The 19,174-nt window shown below is 54.1% G+C and overlaps 1 protein-coding gene across 2 annotated transcripts in view; it reads left to right on the top strand.

Annotated features, from left to right (window-relative positions):
* Positions 1 to 19,174, top strand: part of PTPRF (protein tyrosine phosphatase receptor type F) — an 87,071-nt gene that overhangs the window by 1,703 nt on the left and 66,194 nt on the right. For both annotated transcript variants that reach the window (XM_066269421.1, XM_066269420.1), the window contains exons 2-3: positions 5,386 to 5,461; positions 12,136 to 12,270. In XM_066269421.1, the coding sequence (XP_066125518.1) occupies positions 12,180 to 12,270 (91 nt within the window). In that variant the 5' untranslated portion in view covers positions 5,386 to 5,461; positions 12,136 to 12,179. The remainder of the gene's footprint in view (positions 1 to 5,385; positions 5,462 to 12,135; positions 12,271 to 19,174) is intronic.

Raw genomic sequence — 19,174 nt, 5'->3', positions numbered from 1 at the left:
TGAGAGGCCTGTAAAAGGAGCCTGGGTGGTGCTTCCAGTGGAGTCTTTGTTGGTGAGGGATCCCCTGAGAAGGGGAAGGATCTGCTGAGAGGTCCTTTGGGAGGCTGCAGGGATCGGATGTGATCCAGAGGAGGGTTCTGACAGGAAGTCTCAGGAAATTCTATGCTTGGCTTCTTATTAACGCTTGCTTCAGGGAGCAAGAAAATCCCGTTTTTTCACTGGTTATATGAATGAGCCTAGGGCTTCAAGAAGGAGCAGGTGTAACTCCCCAAGCACAGCTCCCCCCATCCACAGCCCCAAGCACAGGGCACACACTCTCACTTCTTTCATTTCCATACTCAGCTCCCCCCCCTCCCCCATACATCCACTGGCCTTCCTGCGCTCACACCTGGGCCTGCATGGCAGCCAGGGATCAGAAATCTGCTGTGTTTGCTTGCCGTGCACCACTATGCACATCTAAGGAGGAGTGTGCACACTTGCAGTCTTGTGCATTCTCATGCACACTTTCTTGCACACTTTGCTTCCTCAGTGTCCCGGTGCCATTTGAAATGTTTCTGTAGTTGTGTTTTCTTTTCCACCGCTCTTTCTCTTCCCTCTTTTATTTAACAGGGGAGTTGTTTTAATATTTCTTCCCACTGTCTTTCTCCCCTCTGTAGCTCCTGACCTCCTTTCTGTGCACCCTGAGAGGGTGGTTGTGGTATCGTGACTTCTATGAGTGCTGGTGAAGCAGTTTGGGTGGGTGGGTGGGCTACAGTAAGAGGAGACTAGCCAAACTTTTTCTTCAAAATCATATTGGAAATTGTATTGGTATGCAAGGAAGTGCTGGCCCTGGCAGTCTATGCTCCCCACTCTCTCCTGTCACACAGACTGGGAGTTCATTGTTGAGGGGAGGGGTCAGGGAGAGGGTGGGACCCAGACCTCCTCCACAGAGGCTATGACACATAGTCTAGCTCTCCCACTGTCCAGCTTGAGACCTTGAGGAGGTCCCTTTCTCCCTGAGGCTCAGTTTTGCCCCGGGTAAACTGCGGCAGCTAATTCAACCCTGGTCAGGTACCAAGGCTGTTGTGAGAATCCAAGGGAACTGTGTGGAGGTACATCAGCAGCAGAGTCATTTGCCTCCCGTGTGACTGATGCTGCTGCGTGCTTGGATCAAGCTTGCAGCCAGGGTCTTGCCCTTGAGAAGCTCATGGTCCCTGGGGAACAGGTTGCATCATGGGAATGCAGAGCAATTCAGTAACCTCTTACTGATTGTCAACTGTGTGCCAAACTCCGGGCTAGGCACTTTCAGCCAGGCTGCCTTGCTTTCTGTGGGACTAACGGTTGTATAAAAGAGGCAGTCCACCACCCCTTAGTAGCTACAGCTCAGCAGCTGTAATTCTGAGCTTAGGTTAGAAGGTTGGGGGTGTCCAACATGATAAGTCAAGGGGGGAGTCCAGAGGTCAGAGTGAGAGAAGTCCCAGAGGAGACCAAGAAGGGACTATCTGAACCGAGTTTTGAGAGATGAGTAGGAGTTTTCCAGTTGAAAAAAGGGTGCTCCAGGCAGAAAAAAAAAACAATACAAATGAAGACTCAGAGATCTTGTCACTTGTGTGGTGTATTCAGAGATACCGTAGATCATGAGAGCCTTGAATACCCTCTTACGTGGCTCTGACTACTCTGAGAACACACATGGGAGACCCAAAGGATTCAGGTTTGGGGTGGGAGGTGTAGAGTGATGTGTTATCAGCTTTGTTTCTGGAAGAGGATTCTGTAGCTGTGGGAACTGGATGGAGGCTGCTCAGTGAGGAGGAGGGTTCAGGATCAGGTGAGAGGTGACGGTGGCTTGGACATGGCAGAGCATGGAGCCATTTAGAAGGCACATTTATAAGGACGGGATGATTTGTTGGATATGGGGCAAGGAAGAGGAAGGGGTCTAAGTTCCTGGAAGTGACAGAGGGGGGCCTTCACAGAGCTAGGGACTTGGGAGGAGAGGTAGATTGGGGGGCAGATAATGAGCTCATGGTTTGACTTACTGCTTTTGAGATGCCTTGTTTGAGGTTGGAGTGGGGGGGAGAAGGACATCCAGGAGGGGGTTGGGTGTGAGCCTCTGGAGTTGGAGAGAGAAGTCTGGGCCATAGGAAGGACAGAGAGTTATATGAGTGTGGAGCTGTGCTTATAAAAAGACAGCCTCAGTGGTTAAGGGAACAGACTCTGGTTTCTAACTGCTGGGGTTCAACTCCACTTAATGGCGGTATGACTTTGAGCAGGTTGCTTAACGTCTCTGAGTCAGTTTTCTTATTTGTCAAATGTGTGTAATAAAATTCTGTGCCTTATAGGGTAGTTGTGAGGATTAAGGTTAATATGCTTGGGACAGGGCCTGGCATCTAGTAAGCACTGTCTCAGTATTAGCAATTGTTACTGTAGTCATCCTTAACATGGGTGGAGCAAACCCACCCCCATCAGAATGGGGTGGGCTTTTAACCTTACCTTGTTAAGGTTAGGGCAGTGGTCGGCAAACTCATTAGTCAAGAGAGCCAAATATCAACTGTACAACGATTGAAATTTCTTTTAAGAGCCAAATTTTGTAAACTTAAACTATATATAGGTACATTCCTTATTGAGGTAGCGCCTGCATGTGGTATTTTGTGCAAGAGCCACACTAAAGGGGCCAAAGAGCCGCGTGTGGCTCAGGAGCCGCAGTTTGCCAGCCAGGGGGGTTAGGGCACCTGCTCATCGAAAGAAACTGCAGTTCTGAACTGAGACTAGCAAGTTGGGGAGCTCAACAACGAGAGCACCTGACCTTCATCCTCATCATACCTACGGGTTGTGTGTGTTGCTCGGGTATTTTTGACCTTCAGGTTGGCTGGTACCAGAAGACTAGAGGAAGAAGCCCTGGGGAAGAGATCCCGTGTTTGGGGTGGGTGGACGGCTTTCCGAGAAGGGGCGGACTCAGCATGTTCTGTCGTCTGTTTCCCCCTCCCTGCCTGGACCCTGGGTGTCTAGAGAGGTTCTTGACTCCTCTTCTGCCTCTGAGGTTCAGCTGCACCAGCACTTGGTGTGTTCCCAACCTCCAGGTCTGAGAGCAATGGTTTTGGTTCCTCGGCAGTGTTTTAGCGGCTGCATCTGGGGACTGTTCCTGGTGCAGCCACAGGGGCTGCCTGAGGGCTGTCCGTGCTTCCCCAGATTTCAGCTGTTCCTGGTCCCCCTGCCAGGCCAGGCTCTAGGCCTGGCAGATGACAGAGAGCCCTGCTGGGGACTGGCCCAGGGCTGGCGCCAAGGCCTTCTTACCTGATCTTAGTCCTGGCTGCCAGCCTCACCCCTTCTGAGGCCTTTCTGGGGGCCAACCAAAGATTTCTGTTTCCAGTACCGGTCAGGTCCTTTCTGAGTAGCTTTCTAGTTGGTCTTCTGGGTGTATCCAGCAGTTATGATTGTTCTGGACTTGTCCTAGGGTGAGTCCCAATGGTTCTGGTGAAGCTGCAGGGTGAGTCTGATTGCCTCTCTTGGTGTTCTGGGGGCCAGTTTGATCCTGTTCTGGTGTGGTTCCAGGTGCTGTTCTAGAAGCCTGCCCTCATGCTATTCTGTGTGCTCTGGGTCTTTCCAAGTGCCTGTGTTATTTGCTCTCTGACCGCCTCCAGGCCATTTGGGGCACCGACCTCTTCTCATTTATGGCTCCTGCCCAGTTTAGGTATGGTCTCCAGACACCGAGCCCAGTGCTTCTAGTGTGGCCATGGTCATGGCATTATTGCCTGCTGGCTTGGGGTACCCTCCCTGTCCTCCTTCTGGGTCGCTACCCCTCTGCCCCAGGGTCCCTGAGCAGTGGTAGAGCCAGTAGCCTCACATCTGGCATGGTGAGGCCCCGCGGGCGTCCCCAGACAAATGGGCCTTTGAGTTGGGGACATGCAAGCTGGTTTGTCTGGCCAGACCCGCCTGGCAGCCTGTGTGCTAGAAGCAGCGGCTGCAGGGAACTTTGTGGAGAAACTCAACGGACTGGGGGAGGGAAGCCATTCTGAGTGAGTCCCAGGGCTGTTGGTTCTTGGGGGGCCAGGGGATGATGGAGGCAGGAGAGGGTGAGAGCCACAGGGTCAGTGCGGATGGTACTGGGCTGGTGAGTCTTCAGTCAGTGAGGACATTTCCCATGTTGGCACAGGTGGTCAGGCTCAAGTGAGGGCGATGCCCAGGTCCAGGAGGCCGGCCCGGGCTGGTGAGGACACTCCCTGTGCCCCGCTCTGTGTGTCTGCTTTGGGAGGACCTAAAATGGCGTTGCTGCGTGGGGCAGGGGTTGGTGTGCCTGTGGGGGCGGGAGGCAGGGGGGAAGCCTGCTGGGAGGTGTCACCTGCGTGTAGTGGGCACGGTGGTGCCCAGTCGCTGAGCTGTGGGGAGGTGGTGAAGAGATGGAGTGGGGGTGTGTGACCCCTGCCCCCACCCAGGATGGTGCCCACACTGGTGGAGGCTCAGTAATAGTCCTAAAATGAAGGGGTCAGGCTCTGTCACTGTATGTGTGCCCGCAGAGGAGGCACCCAGGGCATACCTTCGTTTTTAAAAATTATAGAGGAGGAGAAAGTCAAAAATAAATATTCTCTTGAAGCTTCTTTGAAGGCTGCCCATGTTCTGGTGTGTTTCTTCAAAGCTGGTCTGTTTTCTGTGAACTCATTCTTGCAGTCACCCACTCATTCAGCAGACTTTGACAGAACACCTACTATGTGCCAGCTCTCTGCAGGGTGCTGGGGATACGGAGCTGAGCTGGGCATATACCCAGCTACGGGTGTGACTCAGCGACCACTCAGCAAATGTGTAAATCAGTCAGTCAGCACATTTGTGGTCACTGCTCCAAGTCCAGGTCCAGCGTGTAGTCTGGGACATCATGTAAGAAAGTACTGTTGGCTCTGAGATCTCAGGGGTAACTGGCTAGGAAAATGTGGCTAGTGTGTTCCAGGCTGTGGCATAGGCTGGAAGGCTGGAAGAAGTGGAGCACATTTGAGGATCAGAAGAGGAAGCTCTTGTAATTGGTTGGTCGGAGGGAGGGGAGCAAGGGCGGGGGGGGGGTGCTGAAGAGGTGGGCAGCGCCGACTGCTCCACAGGCTGGAGGTGAGGCTGAGGAGTTTGGACACCGTCATTCTGCTCAGGCCGGGGACTCGTTCTGTGTGGTTCACAGCTGTGTGCTGGGTGGTTGGAAGAAAGCCTGGCACGTAGTTGGCGCTCAGGAGCACCGAATGAGTGAGTTAGTGAGTTAGTGAAAGTAAGTGAAGAAATGGGCATTTCCACTAAATGGGACTCAGCCTTCCTGAACAGTTCCATAACCTGTTTTTTTATTTCCTGCATAAACAGCAAATTTTGGATGTCTTTCTGTGTCAGTACGTAGTCTACTGTGATGAAGTTCCTGACGTCCTCATCTTTTCCTCTCTCCAGGAAGGAGCGGAGGCCCCGGTGCCCTGCCCTCAGTGCTGGTTGTCCAAGAGTGACTGGAGTGAGCAACAAAGACCTGGTGAGTGCCCAAAGTGTGCGGGAACAGGGGCGCAGAGGGCTCCTGTGGGCCAAGCTGAGCTGCTTGGATTTTGACACAAGCTATTGAAGGCCATGGAAGGGGTGTCACTAGGGGAATGACATGATCCAGTGTGCGTGTGGCTGCGAGATAACAGAGGGCCGGGCCGGGAGGCAGTGATGGAGGGGCAGAGAAGGGATTTGAGTGCTGGTTAAGGAGGGAATAGACAGGACATGGCCAAGAATTGAACGTGGGGCGTGAGGGAGGGGATGCGTCAGGGATGCTACCCAGGTTTCTGACCAGAATGGATGATGGAGGTGGGTGGGGACTAGTATACAGCTTGTCAGCTGCTGTAAGTGTGAAATAGGCTTCCGGTAACATTCTGGGATCTGTCTGCTTTTCCATTCACTGTGTTTCTGTAGAGAAGACTGTTCTCATCAACTGTCGATTATAGTAGGAGGAGTAGAGTACCCACAAGATCCAGGGCACGTCCTTCTTTGTCTCCTTGAGGTCCACTTCTCCTCTTCTCTCTGGTAGAAGCGCAAGTGGGTGGGTTGGAGTTGCAGGGAATGAAGTTGGAGAATTAGGTGGGAGTCAGAACATCATGGGCCTTGGATGTCAGGCTAAAGACTGGACTTTTTCCTGAGGAGGCATTGAAGGCTCTTAAGCAAAGAAGCAGCATCCATGCATTCCTCTATCCATTTCCCCATCCTTCCATCCTTTTGTCTACTTAGGAAACATCATTTATGTGTCTACTGTGGAATAAAGCAGCAAACAAGGCATGCTTGAGGGACGCGATCAGATTGACATTTTTGTGAGCTAAAAAAAGGGGGCATTGGTTTGTGTGCAGGATGGATTGAGAGTGACCAGAAGCATGAGTCCCACTTAAGAGGGAGGGCAGTGACAGCGTCTTAACTAACATGGTGGTTGGCATGGGTGCAGAGCAGATTCAAACTTACTGAGCAGCTGGGTGTGTGGGAGGAGGAAAAGGGAGAATTTGAGGAGGACTGGCTGGCTTGGGTGACCAGATCATGGTGATGCTAACACTGAGATGGGGACCAGGAGGAGCAGGGTCAGGGACGATGAGTTCTTGTTGGGCCACCCTCTGTGAGCTCCTTGAAGGCATAGTTCAGTACTCTTGTTCATCACCCTGCCTCCTCACTCAGGGCCCAGCAGGGCTCACTGAACAGTTCTGCACAGACAGCTGAATGAGAAGGGCATGGTAGAGAAGAGTCTGGCCTGGGTGGGGGAGGGAAATGAGCATGTATTAGGCGTCTGTTGGGGGCCCGGCCCTCTGTATGCTGAGATGGACATTGAGGTTATTTAGAAGCTGCAGCAGGAGGGGACTTGTCACAGGTTAGAAAGGTCAGATGAGGAGGGTAGGTAGGGGAATACTTTGTGTCCCTTTACCTGTCCCATCTGTGATGATGGGTCTTACCTACCTGGGAGCCCAATCGTACCAGAAAAGGAGAGCCACTAGCCGCTGGTATGTGTGAAGGGCTGGAGTGTGCAGTCAGCTTGGCTTCTAGGGGCAAGGCTGACTTGGGAGGGGGGATACTCTGAGACTGAAGCGTGGGGACAGCAAATACAAGAGTTAAGTCAGGCTGAGGCCTTGTTGAGTATGGGCCCCAGGGTGCTCATAAAGGACTGAGGTCTGGGGCAAGGGCCGGGGCAGGCCCTGGGCTATGTTAGCAAAAGATCTTGCTGTCTGCATCAGGATTTCTCAACCCCAGTACTGTTGACATTGACCAGATAATCCTGTGTTGTGGGGGGGCAGGCCTTTTGTTAAAGAGTGTCTAAAGGACGTCTGGCAGCAGCCCTTGTTTTTCCCACTAGATGCTGATAGCACCTGCTCCCACCCCTGTCCTCAGTGCTGACAAATTTCTCCAGACATTATGTAATGTCCTACGGGGATGGGGACAGAATCATCCTGGATTGATAACCACTGGGCTACATCACCTCTTGCTGCCTTTACTAATGTGTATAAATCTGGAAAACTACGGAGGGCCAGTCAGGGAAGATTTTCAGGGGTTGGCCACTTGAGCTGAGTTCCGAAGGATGAGTAGGTGGCTGGGGGGCAGGAGAAGGGCATTCTTCGCAATAGAGGGTGCAGTGACTGTGGAAGCCCAGAAGCAGCCACATTGGTGAGCATTGCCCAAAGGGAGGCTCCACTGCCCTGGGAAAGGAGGCTGAGGGCTGGTGGCTTAGGGCTCATAGCTGTAGGAAGGCGCCCCTGCTGCTCCTCTTGGTCTGCCCCAGAGCGAAGCTTCTGCTGGAGTTGTGCCCCCCTCCCCTCAGAGACTCTGGGACACTGTTTCTCTTCGCCCTTCCGCTCTTGCTCTCGGGACGCCGAGAAGCTGAGGGCTGCGGATGGGTAGAGGGCCTAGCGGAGGGAGGGCAGGCGGCTGTTCCGGCCGCGCTCGCAGGCTCTGGCCACTGGCTGAAAGGGGAAGGCAGCCTGCTGTTGGCCGCCTCTCTCCCCAGGGCCGGGGTCCGGCTGAGCCAGTGATTTATTCCCATCTTAATCTGGCGGTTGGTTTGGTGAGAGTTGGAAACACGTTGGTTTTTCCCTTCCCAAGTATAACGAGCCTGTTTCCGCCTCCGTGGCTACTGCTGCAGTGCCACGTGGTGAACTGTCCAGGACGTGACAAAAGGGCTCAGTTAGCTGCCCACTGATTAGAGGAGGAAGAGCTTCCAGCTCTCCCTGCCCTCAGGCTCCTCTTGCTCAAACGCCAGCTTCTCCCCTTGGCCAGTGCTCCCCAGCACCGTGGAAACCCTGCCTTCTGCTGATGTCTATTTTGGGGCCCCAGCCTCCTGAGAACCAGGGTCCTGGCCTGGGGAGGAGGCTGGAGGAACAGGTGGTATTTGGAGATTAATTAATATTTGTGAATAATAACACGTGCCCAAGGGAAACAAATCAATCTGTGTTTGCATATTCATGAAGAGGTCGGAATGATCCCAGCTGTTCTCCATCCAGGGAAAAGCCCCCCCATCTCCGGTGTCACATGGTCTGTGGGGGGGGGCTCTAAGGCTGACAGGGGTGTCTTGGGTTGGGCTGCATGGACATGACACGACCTCTGTGTAACATGCATTTCCATGACAATTATATTTGAATCCTGCGGCTTGGTGTAGTGCCTGCTACTCCTCCCTTTATCCCTCAGAGCAGTGATTCCCAGGGTCTCAATTTCACAAACCAGTCCAGTTCTCAAAAGTACTTAGAGGCCAGACTTGTGGTTGGCAGTTTTTTATTTTGCCAACTAAGGACATTATTAAAAAAAAATAATAACTGCTATCTGCTATCACCATCATTTTATACAAGAAAGGACATTTTAACACCAAGGACAGATTTGAAAATAAAGGACAGTTCTTCCCAAGAAAGGGCATTTGGCAGCTTTACACTGACTTAGCAGAGGAAAAGGGTGCAGTAAAGCCGTTCTGAATGTAGGGAAATGACATTTAATTGTATTCTACAGTGTAGTACAGTATGGAGTTGTTTTTCTGCTCAAGTATGCCAGTTTGTTAGACCTCATGGTCCATAGTGCAGTTCAGAGACGTGCCCGAGAATGCAAGTGTTCAGGCCCAGTTCTCATCTCAGGCGTTAAAAGCCCGGACTCACTCAGCCATGCAGGCGGAAGTGGACGCTCTGCTCTTCACACTGTCGTGCCAGTAGGCTCTTTGCAACCTGCTTCACTGCTCCTGTCTCACCTTTTCCCCACAGGTGACCCTGAGCACTCTGGAGTGGGGGGGGGGAGGCAGTCTCCGGTATCCGGTACTCTTGAAGAGGGGGCCCAAGAGCTGGGAGCGGCCTGCACCGCCTGACACAGGACAGGCTCTGTGCCCAGAGTCTGGGGTGGGAGGGCAGCTTGCTCATACCAGGCGCTGGTGAGGGAGAGGCCCTGGCTTGGACAGCTCTGTGGTTGCCTGAGTGGTTCCCTGAGAATGTGTCCATGTTTGTGTGTTCCTGTGTTTCCCCTTCTCTCTGGGCAGCCATGTCCCTGTGTCCCAGGCCTGCTAGGAGACCTCTCTGGGGAGCAAATGTCTTTTCAGCTTCTCTATTTTTGTTTGTTTTGCTTTCTGGATCTGAACAGTGTCATGAACACTCCAGGCTCAGATACACAGGGGGTCCCTGGAGTCCCCAAGTAAGAGCCACTTGTCTTTGTCACATTGGGGTGGAGTTACCAGAGGCCCAGCTTCTCTGATACTCAATGGCCAGAATCTCATCCTAGATTGTCCCACATGATGTCTGCTCTGGAGCTATAACCCCACGATGGCTGTATTGGGGACATATAACCCTTTCATATCGGTCTCAGGTACTGACACTTCTATGTCTGTATATAGGGGTTACACCTTTATGATAAAGTCATACCCCTATGATGCCTGTCAGGCAGCTACACTCCCATGATAGGATCCGCTGTGTACACTATGTTGCTGTCTGGACCAGACAGCCACAGCTCTGTGATGTCTGCCCCTGGGTGTCACACTGCTGTATGCACCGAGGCAGCTATAGGGGATTAAATCTCTGTGATGATTGTATTGGGGAGTTACATTCCAGGGTGACTGTGCTGTGTAGCGGTGCCTCCATAACGTCTGTTCTTTGTAGCTTCATCCCCTTTGTGTCCATACCAGGGAGATTTGCCCCTACGATGCATGTTCCTGAGGGTTAAGTCCTTGCAATGCCCACAGTGAGGGGGTTTACACCAGCTGCTTATACCTGAGGTTAAACCTCTGAGTACTGTGTTGTTGCTCCATGATGCCTGTCCCAGGCCCCTCTCTGCCCCTGTCCTTTGGTGCAGCATGCCACTGAGCTCTGAGCCACGGTATCTGTCCCAGGGGCTAGAGGATGGTTGTGTCAGCGGACCATATCCTCACGACAGCCTGGCCGGGCATTTTGCCACCTGATGTCTGCTGGGACATTGAATTCTATTGTTGGCTGCACTGCTGCACCACAGTGCCGTGGTGTCCAGGCCCAGACAGGGCTTTGTGAGATGTGACCTCCATCCCAAACTGGCCATGCAGAGCATCACCGTGGGCTCCCTCTCCCCTGGCCTCGGCCGCCCGAGCAGAACCCCAGGTGTAATGCAGGTGGGGCTGGATGCCAAACCCCTTCAACCTGATTGCTTTTGCTGTTCAGCTCCTGTCTCTGATTTTGGCAAGACCTGGGACAAGGGACATCTCCCACTCTATTTCCTTTGTGTTTAGCCCCTGTTCCTCTTCATGGTCCTGCCTGCTTTGTCCCAGCACCTTTGCTCACCTACTGTCTTCTGATCTGACGACCTTTGACTGTCTTAGTTGCACCTAGGGTTCAAGTTCTAGGAAGGAGCAGAGCAGTCTTTGAACCCTGCCCCTTCCTGTTCATCAGTCCTGTCACCTCCTTGCAAATTTTCTTACTATTGTCAGTTAGCTAGGCCCTGGCTCTGCTCACAGCTCTCTCAGCAGAGGCAGTGGGCGCCACTGCAAGGCCCAAAGATATATTCACTGTCACTCCCTCTCCCTCTATGTCTTGTGGCAGTTTTAGAGCATCAATGAGGGACTTATGTGCCAGCTTCTGCTCAGAGGAAGGTATGAGCAAGCTGGTGGGTACTGGTATGAATTCATACTGGTATGAATCCCCTGAAGCCCCCTATGTAGGGGACATGGGAGGGAGACCCTCAGGGGTTCCTCGTTGGGGATGGGGCCTGAAAGCAGTCAGTTTGTCCTGCATGGTGGCTTCAGTCAGGTTCCTGGCAGAGTGGGGAGGGAACTCCCAGGAGGAACCCAGTGAGCAAAGTCCTGGAGATGCTCAGTCCCGAATTCGGTCTTGCCCACGCAGAAGTTCCTGTCTCATCATGAGCGGTGCTGAGCATGTGGCTCTGTGAAGTTCGCCCATGCCCCTGTTGGGACAAGGGCAGGGAGGTGTGGGGTTGACTCTAGGATTTAACACCCCCCACTCCTGGCTGGCAAGGCCTCCCTGTAGTTTCCCTGCGGAGTAGGAAGGTGCCATGGAAATGGGGTAGAATGAGGGTGGCCAGGTGGGCAGCTGCAGCTTGTCAAGAACGTGTCCTGGTGAGCCTGGACTGGTTGTGGCTTTGACTTCAAGCCTGATACCTGGATCCTGTCTGCCACTGCCAAGTTTGTGCTCAGGTCTGCACTGAGCATGTGGGGTCTGGCCACCTGCCTGTTCCCTCCCTGCTGGAGAAGAGGGGGACAGGGTGCCCTAGGGGCTCTGGAGTCCCTAGCCTGTATGGATCAGCTAACTTCTCCCTGATCTCTGTCTCTGTCTCTGTCTTGTTTTGTCTGGTCTCTGTGTATCTCTGATTCCTAAGGAGGTGAGCTGGAAACTCAGGATCTGGATGGAGCATCCCTGCACACCATCTGGTTGTAGTAGCCCACTGTTCCCCCTTCCCCATTCAGGTTTAAGGAATGATCTGAAGGCCTCTTGTACTCTCTCCCTGTAGTGTGACTATTGGGCTGTTTTGCGGGGGTCACTGGGTGATCAGTGAGGAGCCTCGGTGGTCACAGGTATGGGTGATCATTGAACAGTGCAGGGGGTTGGGGTCTGCTGAACTGGGGTCTGGATGGTCAGTGAGGATGAGCAAGAGTCTGGGTGGTGAGGAAGTCCAAGAGGTGGCATTGGGTGTTCTATAGAGACACTGGTGGATAGATACCAGCTAACCAGCTTGCCCTTCTCTCCATCACAGGTAGATTGTCTGGGCTGTGGCCGGCTGTGGTGCTAGAGCCCTGGATGGCCCCTGAACCAGCCCCAGGGAGGACGATGGTGCCCCTTGTGCCTGCACTTGTGATGCTTGGTTTGGTAGCGGGCGCCCATGGCGACAGTAAGTCTGACCCCTTACACTGTGGGATCTAACAGGTCAAAAGGTGGCATCCCTCCTAGCAGAACTCTGGGATGGAGGGCAGGACCAGCTACTAGGAAAGACAGGATGGCTGGGTACTCCTCCAGACCTTCTGCTGTCCTGGAGAGAGCCCACCACATGGAGAGCCCCCTCCAATTAGTATCCCGCCCCCATGCTGCCTGGTTGCATTCTGTGGAATGGCCGCATGCCCCTTATGGCATGGCAGGGTTAGGCATGTCTAAGCATGACCCTGTTTTATGGGCTGGGGGTGAGACATGTCTGGGATTCATGTGGTCATTGGGTGACGTGCTCAGGCATGAGCTGTGTTTGCCACTGCAAATCTGTACAGAAGGCACAGCGTGAGCCATGTCGGGGTTGGCGTGGGAATGCGGGTGGGGGTGATGCACAGGAAATGTGTATGGACATGGGAATGAAATGCCACAGGTGTCCACAGATCCAGGGAGGCTCAGAAGGTGGAGCCATTACAACTTTTCCCCTGGGCTAGAACCCGGGATCCAGATGTGGAAGCACTGAGCCCCTCCTTTCCCTCTCCTGGATCTTCAAGGAAAGGGGCAGGCGCTCTCCCAGCTGGGGGAGTCTGGGGAAGATTACACTCCACCAGATGAAAGCTGAACTCCAGCACCCCTGTGTGTGTGTTGAGGGAGGTGGGATTGTCCCCTGCCCAGATCCAACTCCGAACTTTGGTCCTTTTCCTGCTGCCCTTCCCCCTGCCTGGCACTATGAGACTGGCCGCAGCCCGCCCAGTCGCCATGGTTACCACTGCTTGGTTACTGGTGGGAGGCGGGGCACAGGGCTGATTTAGCCAATCTGCGCACTGAGGGGGAGGGGTGAGGTCGGAACCAATGTCCCTGGGGGAAGGGGCTGTTCCCAGTCTATCTAGAGCCCAGAGGTGGCCAATGGCCAACCCAGGGGTCACCCTGGGGGTCAGCAGGCCATAGGGTTTTACCACCCCCCCCCTCCAAGTCTCTAGGCAAAGCTCTCTCTCCTTGCCCCACCCAGGCCCTTTCTCCTAATGGCTCATTAATTATTCAGGACCAGATCTGGAGAGGGGTTGGACTGGAGCTCCTGCCCTTTGTCCTCCCTGGCTGGGCCCTGGTGGGGCTGGAAGGGCAAGAGGGAGGGGAGGGTATTCTTCCCAGGGTGTGGGGTGAGGGGTAACAGGAGCGTGGAGGTGCTGACAATGAGAGAGCTGGCCAAGCCGCAGTAGGGCGGGGTTAGGGAGAGGGGTGGTCTCCAGGCTTGGTTAGAGAGAGCTTGAGCCTGTAAGGGCAGGTTGAGGTAGAAGTTACCTGCGCTTCCCACATTGGTAGGGAGGTGAAGGCTTGTCAAGAGTCAGGTGTGATCAGTGGCCCTTGGACATTACAGTACCATCCTGCTCCCTGAGCCCACCCCCACCCCCACCCGCACCCGCACCCCGACGCGCCCTGGGCCTTCAGACCCAAAGCTTGAAGGTAGAGTGTGTACTGCCTCTTTGGCCTTACAGAGTCAACACATCTGGGAGAATAGTTATTCTCCTTTCCTTCCTGCTTCAGACCCGACGTGTCCCAACCTGTACCCCTCACTCTTATCCCCCCAAACCTGCTTGTCTTCCTGTGTTTTCTCTCCTGGCGAATGGCATTACCACCCACCCAGCCACCCAAGTCAGAAACATGGGCCTCCTCCCTGCCTCCTCCCTCTCATACCCCACATCTAATCCATCACCAGGTTCTGTTGCTTTTACCTTCTAAATATCTTTGGAATGTATCCACTTCTGTCTCTGCTGCCTTCACCCAAGCCACCCTCAGCTCTGGTTTGGGCTTTTATATGCAACAGCCTCCTTTATAGCTTCCTTGTCTCCAGCTTCTTTTCTCATAATCTCGTCTTCATTCCAAAGTAAGAGTCATGTTGCAAAATGAAAGCCTGATCATGTCCCCCTCAGTTTAAAACCCCTCACTCTCCTCCCTGTTGCCTTGATCAAACCTAGGAGCCTCAGCCCTTCTGCAGGCCCTGTGTTGTCAAATGTCTGCCAACTCCATCCTGCACTCTGACCCTCACCCCGCCATGCTGACTTCTCTCAGTTGTTCATGGTCCCCCCAGGCCTCTGTTCTTCTTGTTTGCTCTGCTTGGAACACTTCCCCAACCCCTTCACCTGGCCAGTTCCCACTCACCGGGAGCCATCACTTCCTCCAGGTCACGTGCTTCTCCTCTGCGCTCCCTTCGGATTGCCTGAGTGTGACTGTCTGCTTTGGGTCTGCCTGTTCCATTGGACTTTGAGTTCTGGGGGGTCAGACCATTGTCCAGCTCAGGTCCTGGAGTGTAGTGGGTGAGTGACTGAACAGGTGGGGTCGGGTCTGGACCCTCAGTAGGAATTGGGGCAGAGCAGAACAGTTTTTAGAGTAGAGTCCTAAAGGACTTAAGGACCAGAGCCCAAAGGCCAGGGTCTTGAATGTAGGAACCAGCTGGAGACCCTGAAATAGGTGAGTTGGCTTTGCTCCCAGGCAGAGAGCCATGGGATGGGGGCCTGGGCTGTGGTGACCTGGACCAGGAGGCAGGGTCTGCCTTCCAGGCCTGCCTTACACTTATACTGCCCACACTTCTGGATCTGTTCCCCTGCCGTGGCCAGGCTTGAGCTGGGCTTGGGAGACTGCAGGCCAGGGGCAAGCAGCAAGTGTGACAGAGCTGCCGCAAAAGGTAGGGCAGGCACCCCAGAGAATTGACGACCAGAGCAGTGAAGCGCGGAGCGGACAAATGTGTTTCTATAGGCCTCTTAACGAGACAAATGAATGGGGGCCCTGGCCTCTGAGGGGAGCGGAGGGAAGGGGGTGGAGAAGCAGCTGCCAGAGGCCCAGCATCAATGCCGAGTCAGCCCTGATGGAGACCTGGGCGCGCGGGCTTGGGCAGCTCCCCCAGCCTGGGGCTTTGTGACTTCTCACAAAGGGGAAGGCTTGTGGGGCCGGAGGCGGTCCTGAGCAGGAAGAGATTTCTGCTGATCTGCTGTGCTTGTCAGGTGCCAGGTGGGAAGAATCCACACAGGCCTGCCTTCAGAACTTGCAGTGTGGGGTGCTACTGAGGGTGCTGTGTTGGGAGTGCACTGGCACAGGGACACTGCGCTCAGCATCTTGGGAAGAAGGTTGGGAGACTTCCTGGGGTGGGGCCGGAGGATGAGTGGGCACTTGCTAATACGGGGTATTCATAATGAGGTGAGATGGGGGAAGAAGCAGGGATGGGCCTGGGCTCCTTCATGGAGCCCATGGGAGAACCCCAGTGAGAACCATGCCCCCTTTGTCCTCAGACTGTGTGGGACAGGCAGTGGTGCAGAACCAGATGACCAGGTATGAACGAGGACCCTGGTTATGGCCGAGTTACTTAGAATCTTAGGAGCTGAGAGCAGGATGCTCTATGGCTACAGGGGTAGGTGGTGGGTGGAGATAAGGGCTCCAGTAGCTGAGGATGTGTCTATCATACCATTCATTCCCCCTCTCTCTAGACTCTAGAGCCTGTGGAGCTGGAACATGGCAGGGCCCACGGTTCTACAGTGCCGTCCCACTTGTCCTTATGGACAGGGAAGACTTGGAGTCCCATCTAGACTCTGTCCTCTGTGGAACTTCCAGCAGGTTGCTCTCTCAGCCTGCTTTCTTTTTGCACAATGAGGGTAATCACTTCTGCCTACAGAGGTTAACTGAGGTCACCTGTTCAAAGCATCTGGCATCTAGTACGTGCTCCCCCCATCAGAGGCCGTGACCTAGGGTTCCTTGTGTAGGGCTTCTTGGGTGTCCTGGGGAACCCAGGGTTGTCTCTGAGTGGGCTCCCTGGGGGAGAGGGGCGGAGCAGTCACTGGAGCCAGCTCTAATGAGTCCCCAGCTCATTAGGTGGTTCAGGGACTGGGAGATCACCCCTCCAGGGGCTCCCTCCCCCGCCTGGTGGTCCCTTGCTATTGGGTGTCTGCGCTCTGCTTCCGGGTGCTGTTTGTGTAGTGCAGGGGTCGGGAACCTATGGTTTGTGAGCCAGATATGGCTATTTTGATGGCTGCATCTGTCTCGCAGGCAAATCTTTAATAATAAAAAAAAATAACATTAAAAATATAAAACATTCCCATGTATTACTATCCATTCATTTCCTACTGCTCATGTTCATGGTTGCGGGTGGCTGGAGCCAATCACGGCTGTCCTCTGGGACAACATCAAATTTTTATTGGATAATGAGTAAGGTACACGGATCGTTGTATGGCTCTCACGGAATTAACATTTTAAAATATGTGGCATTCATGGCTCTCTCTACCCCTGGTGTAGTGTGTATGGGTACTCTGTAGGGAAGACACAAAATAGCAGTCTCCAGAGGAAGAGCCTTAAAAGTGGCCCAGTTTGGCTGTCCCCAGTGCTGGACCCTGTGGAGTGTGCCCACTCAGTGCCAGGCCAGCCCTCTTTTTTTTTCAGAGTCCATTTCCTCCTACCTTTAATGGTCACAGCAGCCTGTGCTGCTTGAGAGTGCCCCAGGGCATGCTCCTGGAAGCTTCTGCCCAAAGGGCTGGACTTCCCCTGTGGTAGGGGAGGGAGTCACATTCTGGTAGGGCAGAAAGCCCCTCCTGGCATACGGTCTCAGAAGTTACGTTCAGACCCTCTGGGTCAGCACTGGGAGCGGTCAGGTCACCTAGTTGTGTCCACCCACCTGGGGATCTGACCAGTCACCAGGACATGTGATGACCAGGACTGAGATGGGAAGCCCATGGGCTTTGGGATGCAGAGCAGGCTCCCACAGGCTTGGGGCTGGGGCGCCCGAGGAGCAGGGCACACACAAAGGCAAGAAGGTGCCCACGGGCCTGTCTTGGGGAGTCCACCGGGGCTGAGCTGTGTTCCAGAACTGTGTGTGGCCCTTTGCAGGTGCTGTTTTTTGAAAGAGTTCGGATAGGTGAACCTGGAGAGGTTAGCAGGAGCAAGAGTGGCAAGGGGAGTGGGGAGACAAGCACGGGGTTTGGAGCTGAGGGGAGACATGGTCAGACTTCTGCTACCCAGAGGTCCGAGGGCTTGGCAGAGCTTGGGGAGGAGGATGGGCTGGAGTTTGGTTTGGTTGCTGTGCTGTGTGAGGTGCCCTCGGGTGGTGAGGGGATATGGGAGGCTTGAGGAAAGGCAGGGTGAGGCCGGACTGAGGGGAGGGCCCTGCCCCTGGGCAGCACTGGGTTGGAGCTGCACTGCTAGTCTTGCCAGACTCTGGTGGGTGGGTGGCCGGGCAGGCACTGGCCCCACTCCAGACTCCAAGGGGTGTTCTGCCTCCTCCGTGGCCCCGGGCCTTGGGCCCAGTCCAGCCTGCGCAGATACTGAGGCCTTTCCCCTTCTCTCACTCTCTCCTGACCCACACCTGGCGGGGAGCCACTCCCCAGTTTCTGGTTCTTTGTTTGTTGCGGAGGCCCCGCCCCACCCCGCCCCCAGGCACACTTGCCCGGCCATTCCGGTTTAGCAGGTTCCAGCCTCTAGTTTCTGTGCAGACACGTTAAGGCAGGAGCCTAGGAGGGTTTCTACCACGGGGTTCTCTCCTTGACACAGGGGCTCCCCCCCCCCCCCCCCCCCCCGGTGTGTGAGGGGCTGCAGACTCTATCCTCCTCAGGCCTTCTCTTGTCCCACACGCCTGCATGCCAGGAACTGGGTCAGACACTGCAAGAGGGCAGAAGGCAAGGCAGGCATGGTGTTGGCCCTGCCTGGGGCTATTGTTCTAGGTGGGGAAGCAGCTGTGACTCAGATACTTCCCAAAGTGTGGAAAAAGTGATCACCTCACACACGCACAGCACATAATACACCGTGAACAGATGGAGTTACCAGAGAGCTTTAAACCAGGAACTGAGCTAATGGAGGTGGGGATGACAACAGGGGGTCTGAGGGACATTTCCTAAGGGAATTTTTATTTTTGCATTTTTAAATTTTTGCCCTGGCTGGTGGCTCAGTAGGTAGAGCGTTGGCCCGGCGTGCGGACATCCCTGGTTCAATTCCCAGTCAGGGCACACAGGAGAAGTGACTATTTGTTTCTGTCCCTCTCCTTCTCCCCCCTTCTCTCCCTCTTTCCCTCCTGCAGCCAGTGGCTCAGTTGGTTCGAACATTGGCCCCAGGCACTGAGGATAGCTCAGTTGGTCCCAGTGTCAACCTCAGGTGCTAAAAATAGTTCAGTACTCAAGCATCAGCCCCTGATGGGGTTGCCAGGAGAATCCTGGTCAGGGTGCATTTTGGGACTCTGTCTCACTATCTCCCCTCCTCTCAAATAAATAAATAAATTTTTTAATTTTTCTGAGAAATTACTTTTAAATTGAGCTAAGGAAAGTAAATAGGAGTTAGTGGATAAAGAAATAGTCTTAAGAGGGAGGTTTGTGGCAAAGGAACAGCCTAAGCAAAGGCCCTGAGGTGGCAGGGTCATTGCTTATCCAGGGGATGGGAAGCCAGGGCTCTGGGGCCAGGTAGAGTGGCTAGGGTCAGACCTGTCAGGCCTCTGTCTGTCATGATAGTTTAAATTTTGTTTTGAGAGCAGCGGGAGCCTTTTGGAGAGTTTTGATCACAGGAGAGAGGCTGTTAATTCACTCTGGCTGCAGCAAAAGCATATACTGGAGGAGACAAGCCTAGAGGCTGGGAAACTACTTGTTACTTTGGTAGAAGGTCCAGTTATGGGAAGGTGGTGTCTGGGCTAAGTTGGTGGCAGTGCAGCAGAGAGCAGGGGCTGCTGTCTGAAGGTCCTCAAGTGTGGGGGAGGGGTGTGCAGTGTCTAGAGATGGACAGGAGATGCCCTCTGCCCTGGTGGAGCCTGAGTAAGCAGAATCTCATTGGAGAGGACCTATCCAAAAGGGACAGGCTGTGCAGACAGCTGCGGACTGTGGGAATCCAAAACCTCCTTCAGAGGACAGTCAGGAGAG

The sequence above is a fragment of the Saccopteryx bilineata genome, chromosome 3 (assembly GCF_036850765.1).
Source record: "Saccopteryx bilineata isolate mSacBil1 chromosome 3, mSacBil1_pri_phased_curated, whole genome shotgun sequence".
Classification (NCBI taxonomy): domain Eukaryota; kingdom Metazoa; phylum Chordata; class Mammalia; order Chiroptera; family Emballonuridae; genus Saccopteryx; species Saccopteryx bilineata.
The sequence above is the reverse complement of the archived record's forward strand: the minus strand, read 5'-3'. Positions and strand labels throughout refer to the sequence as shown.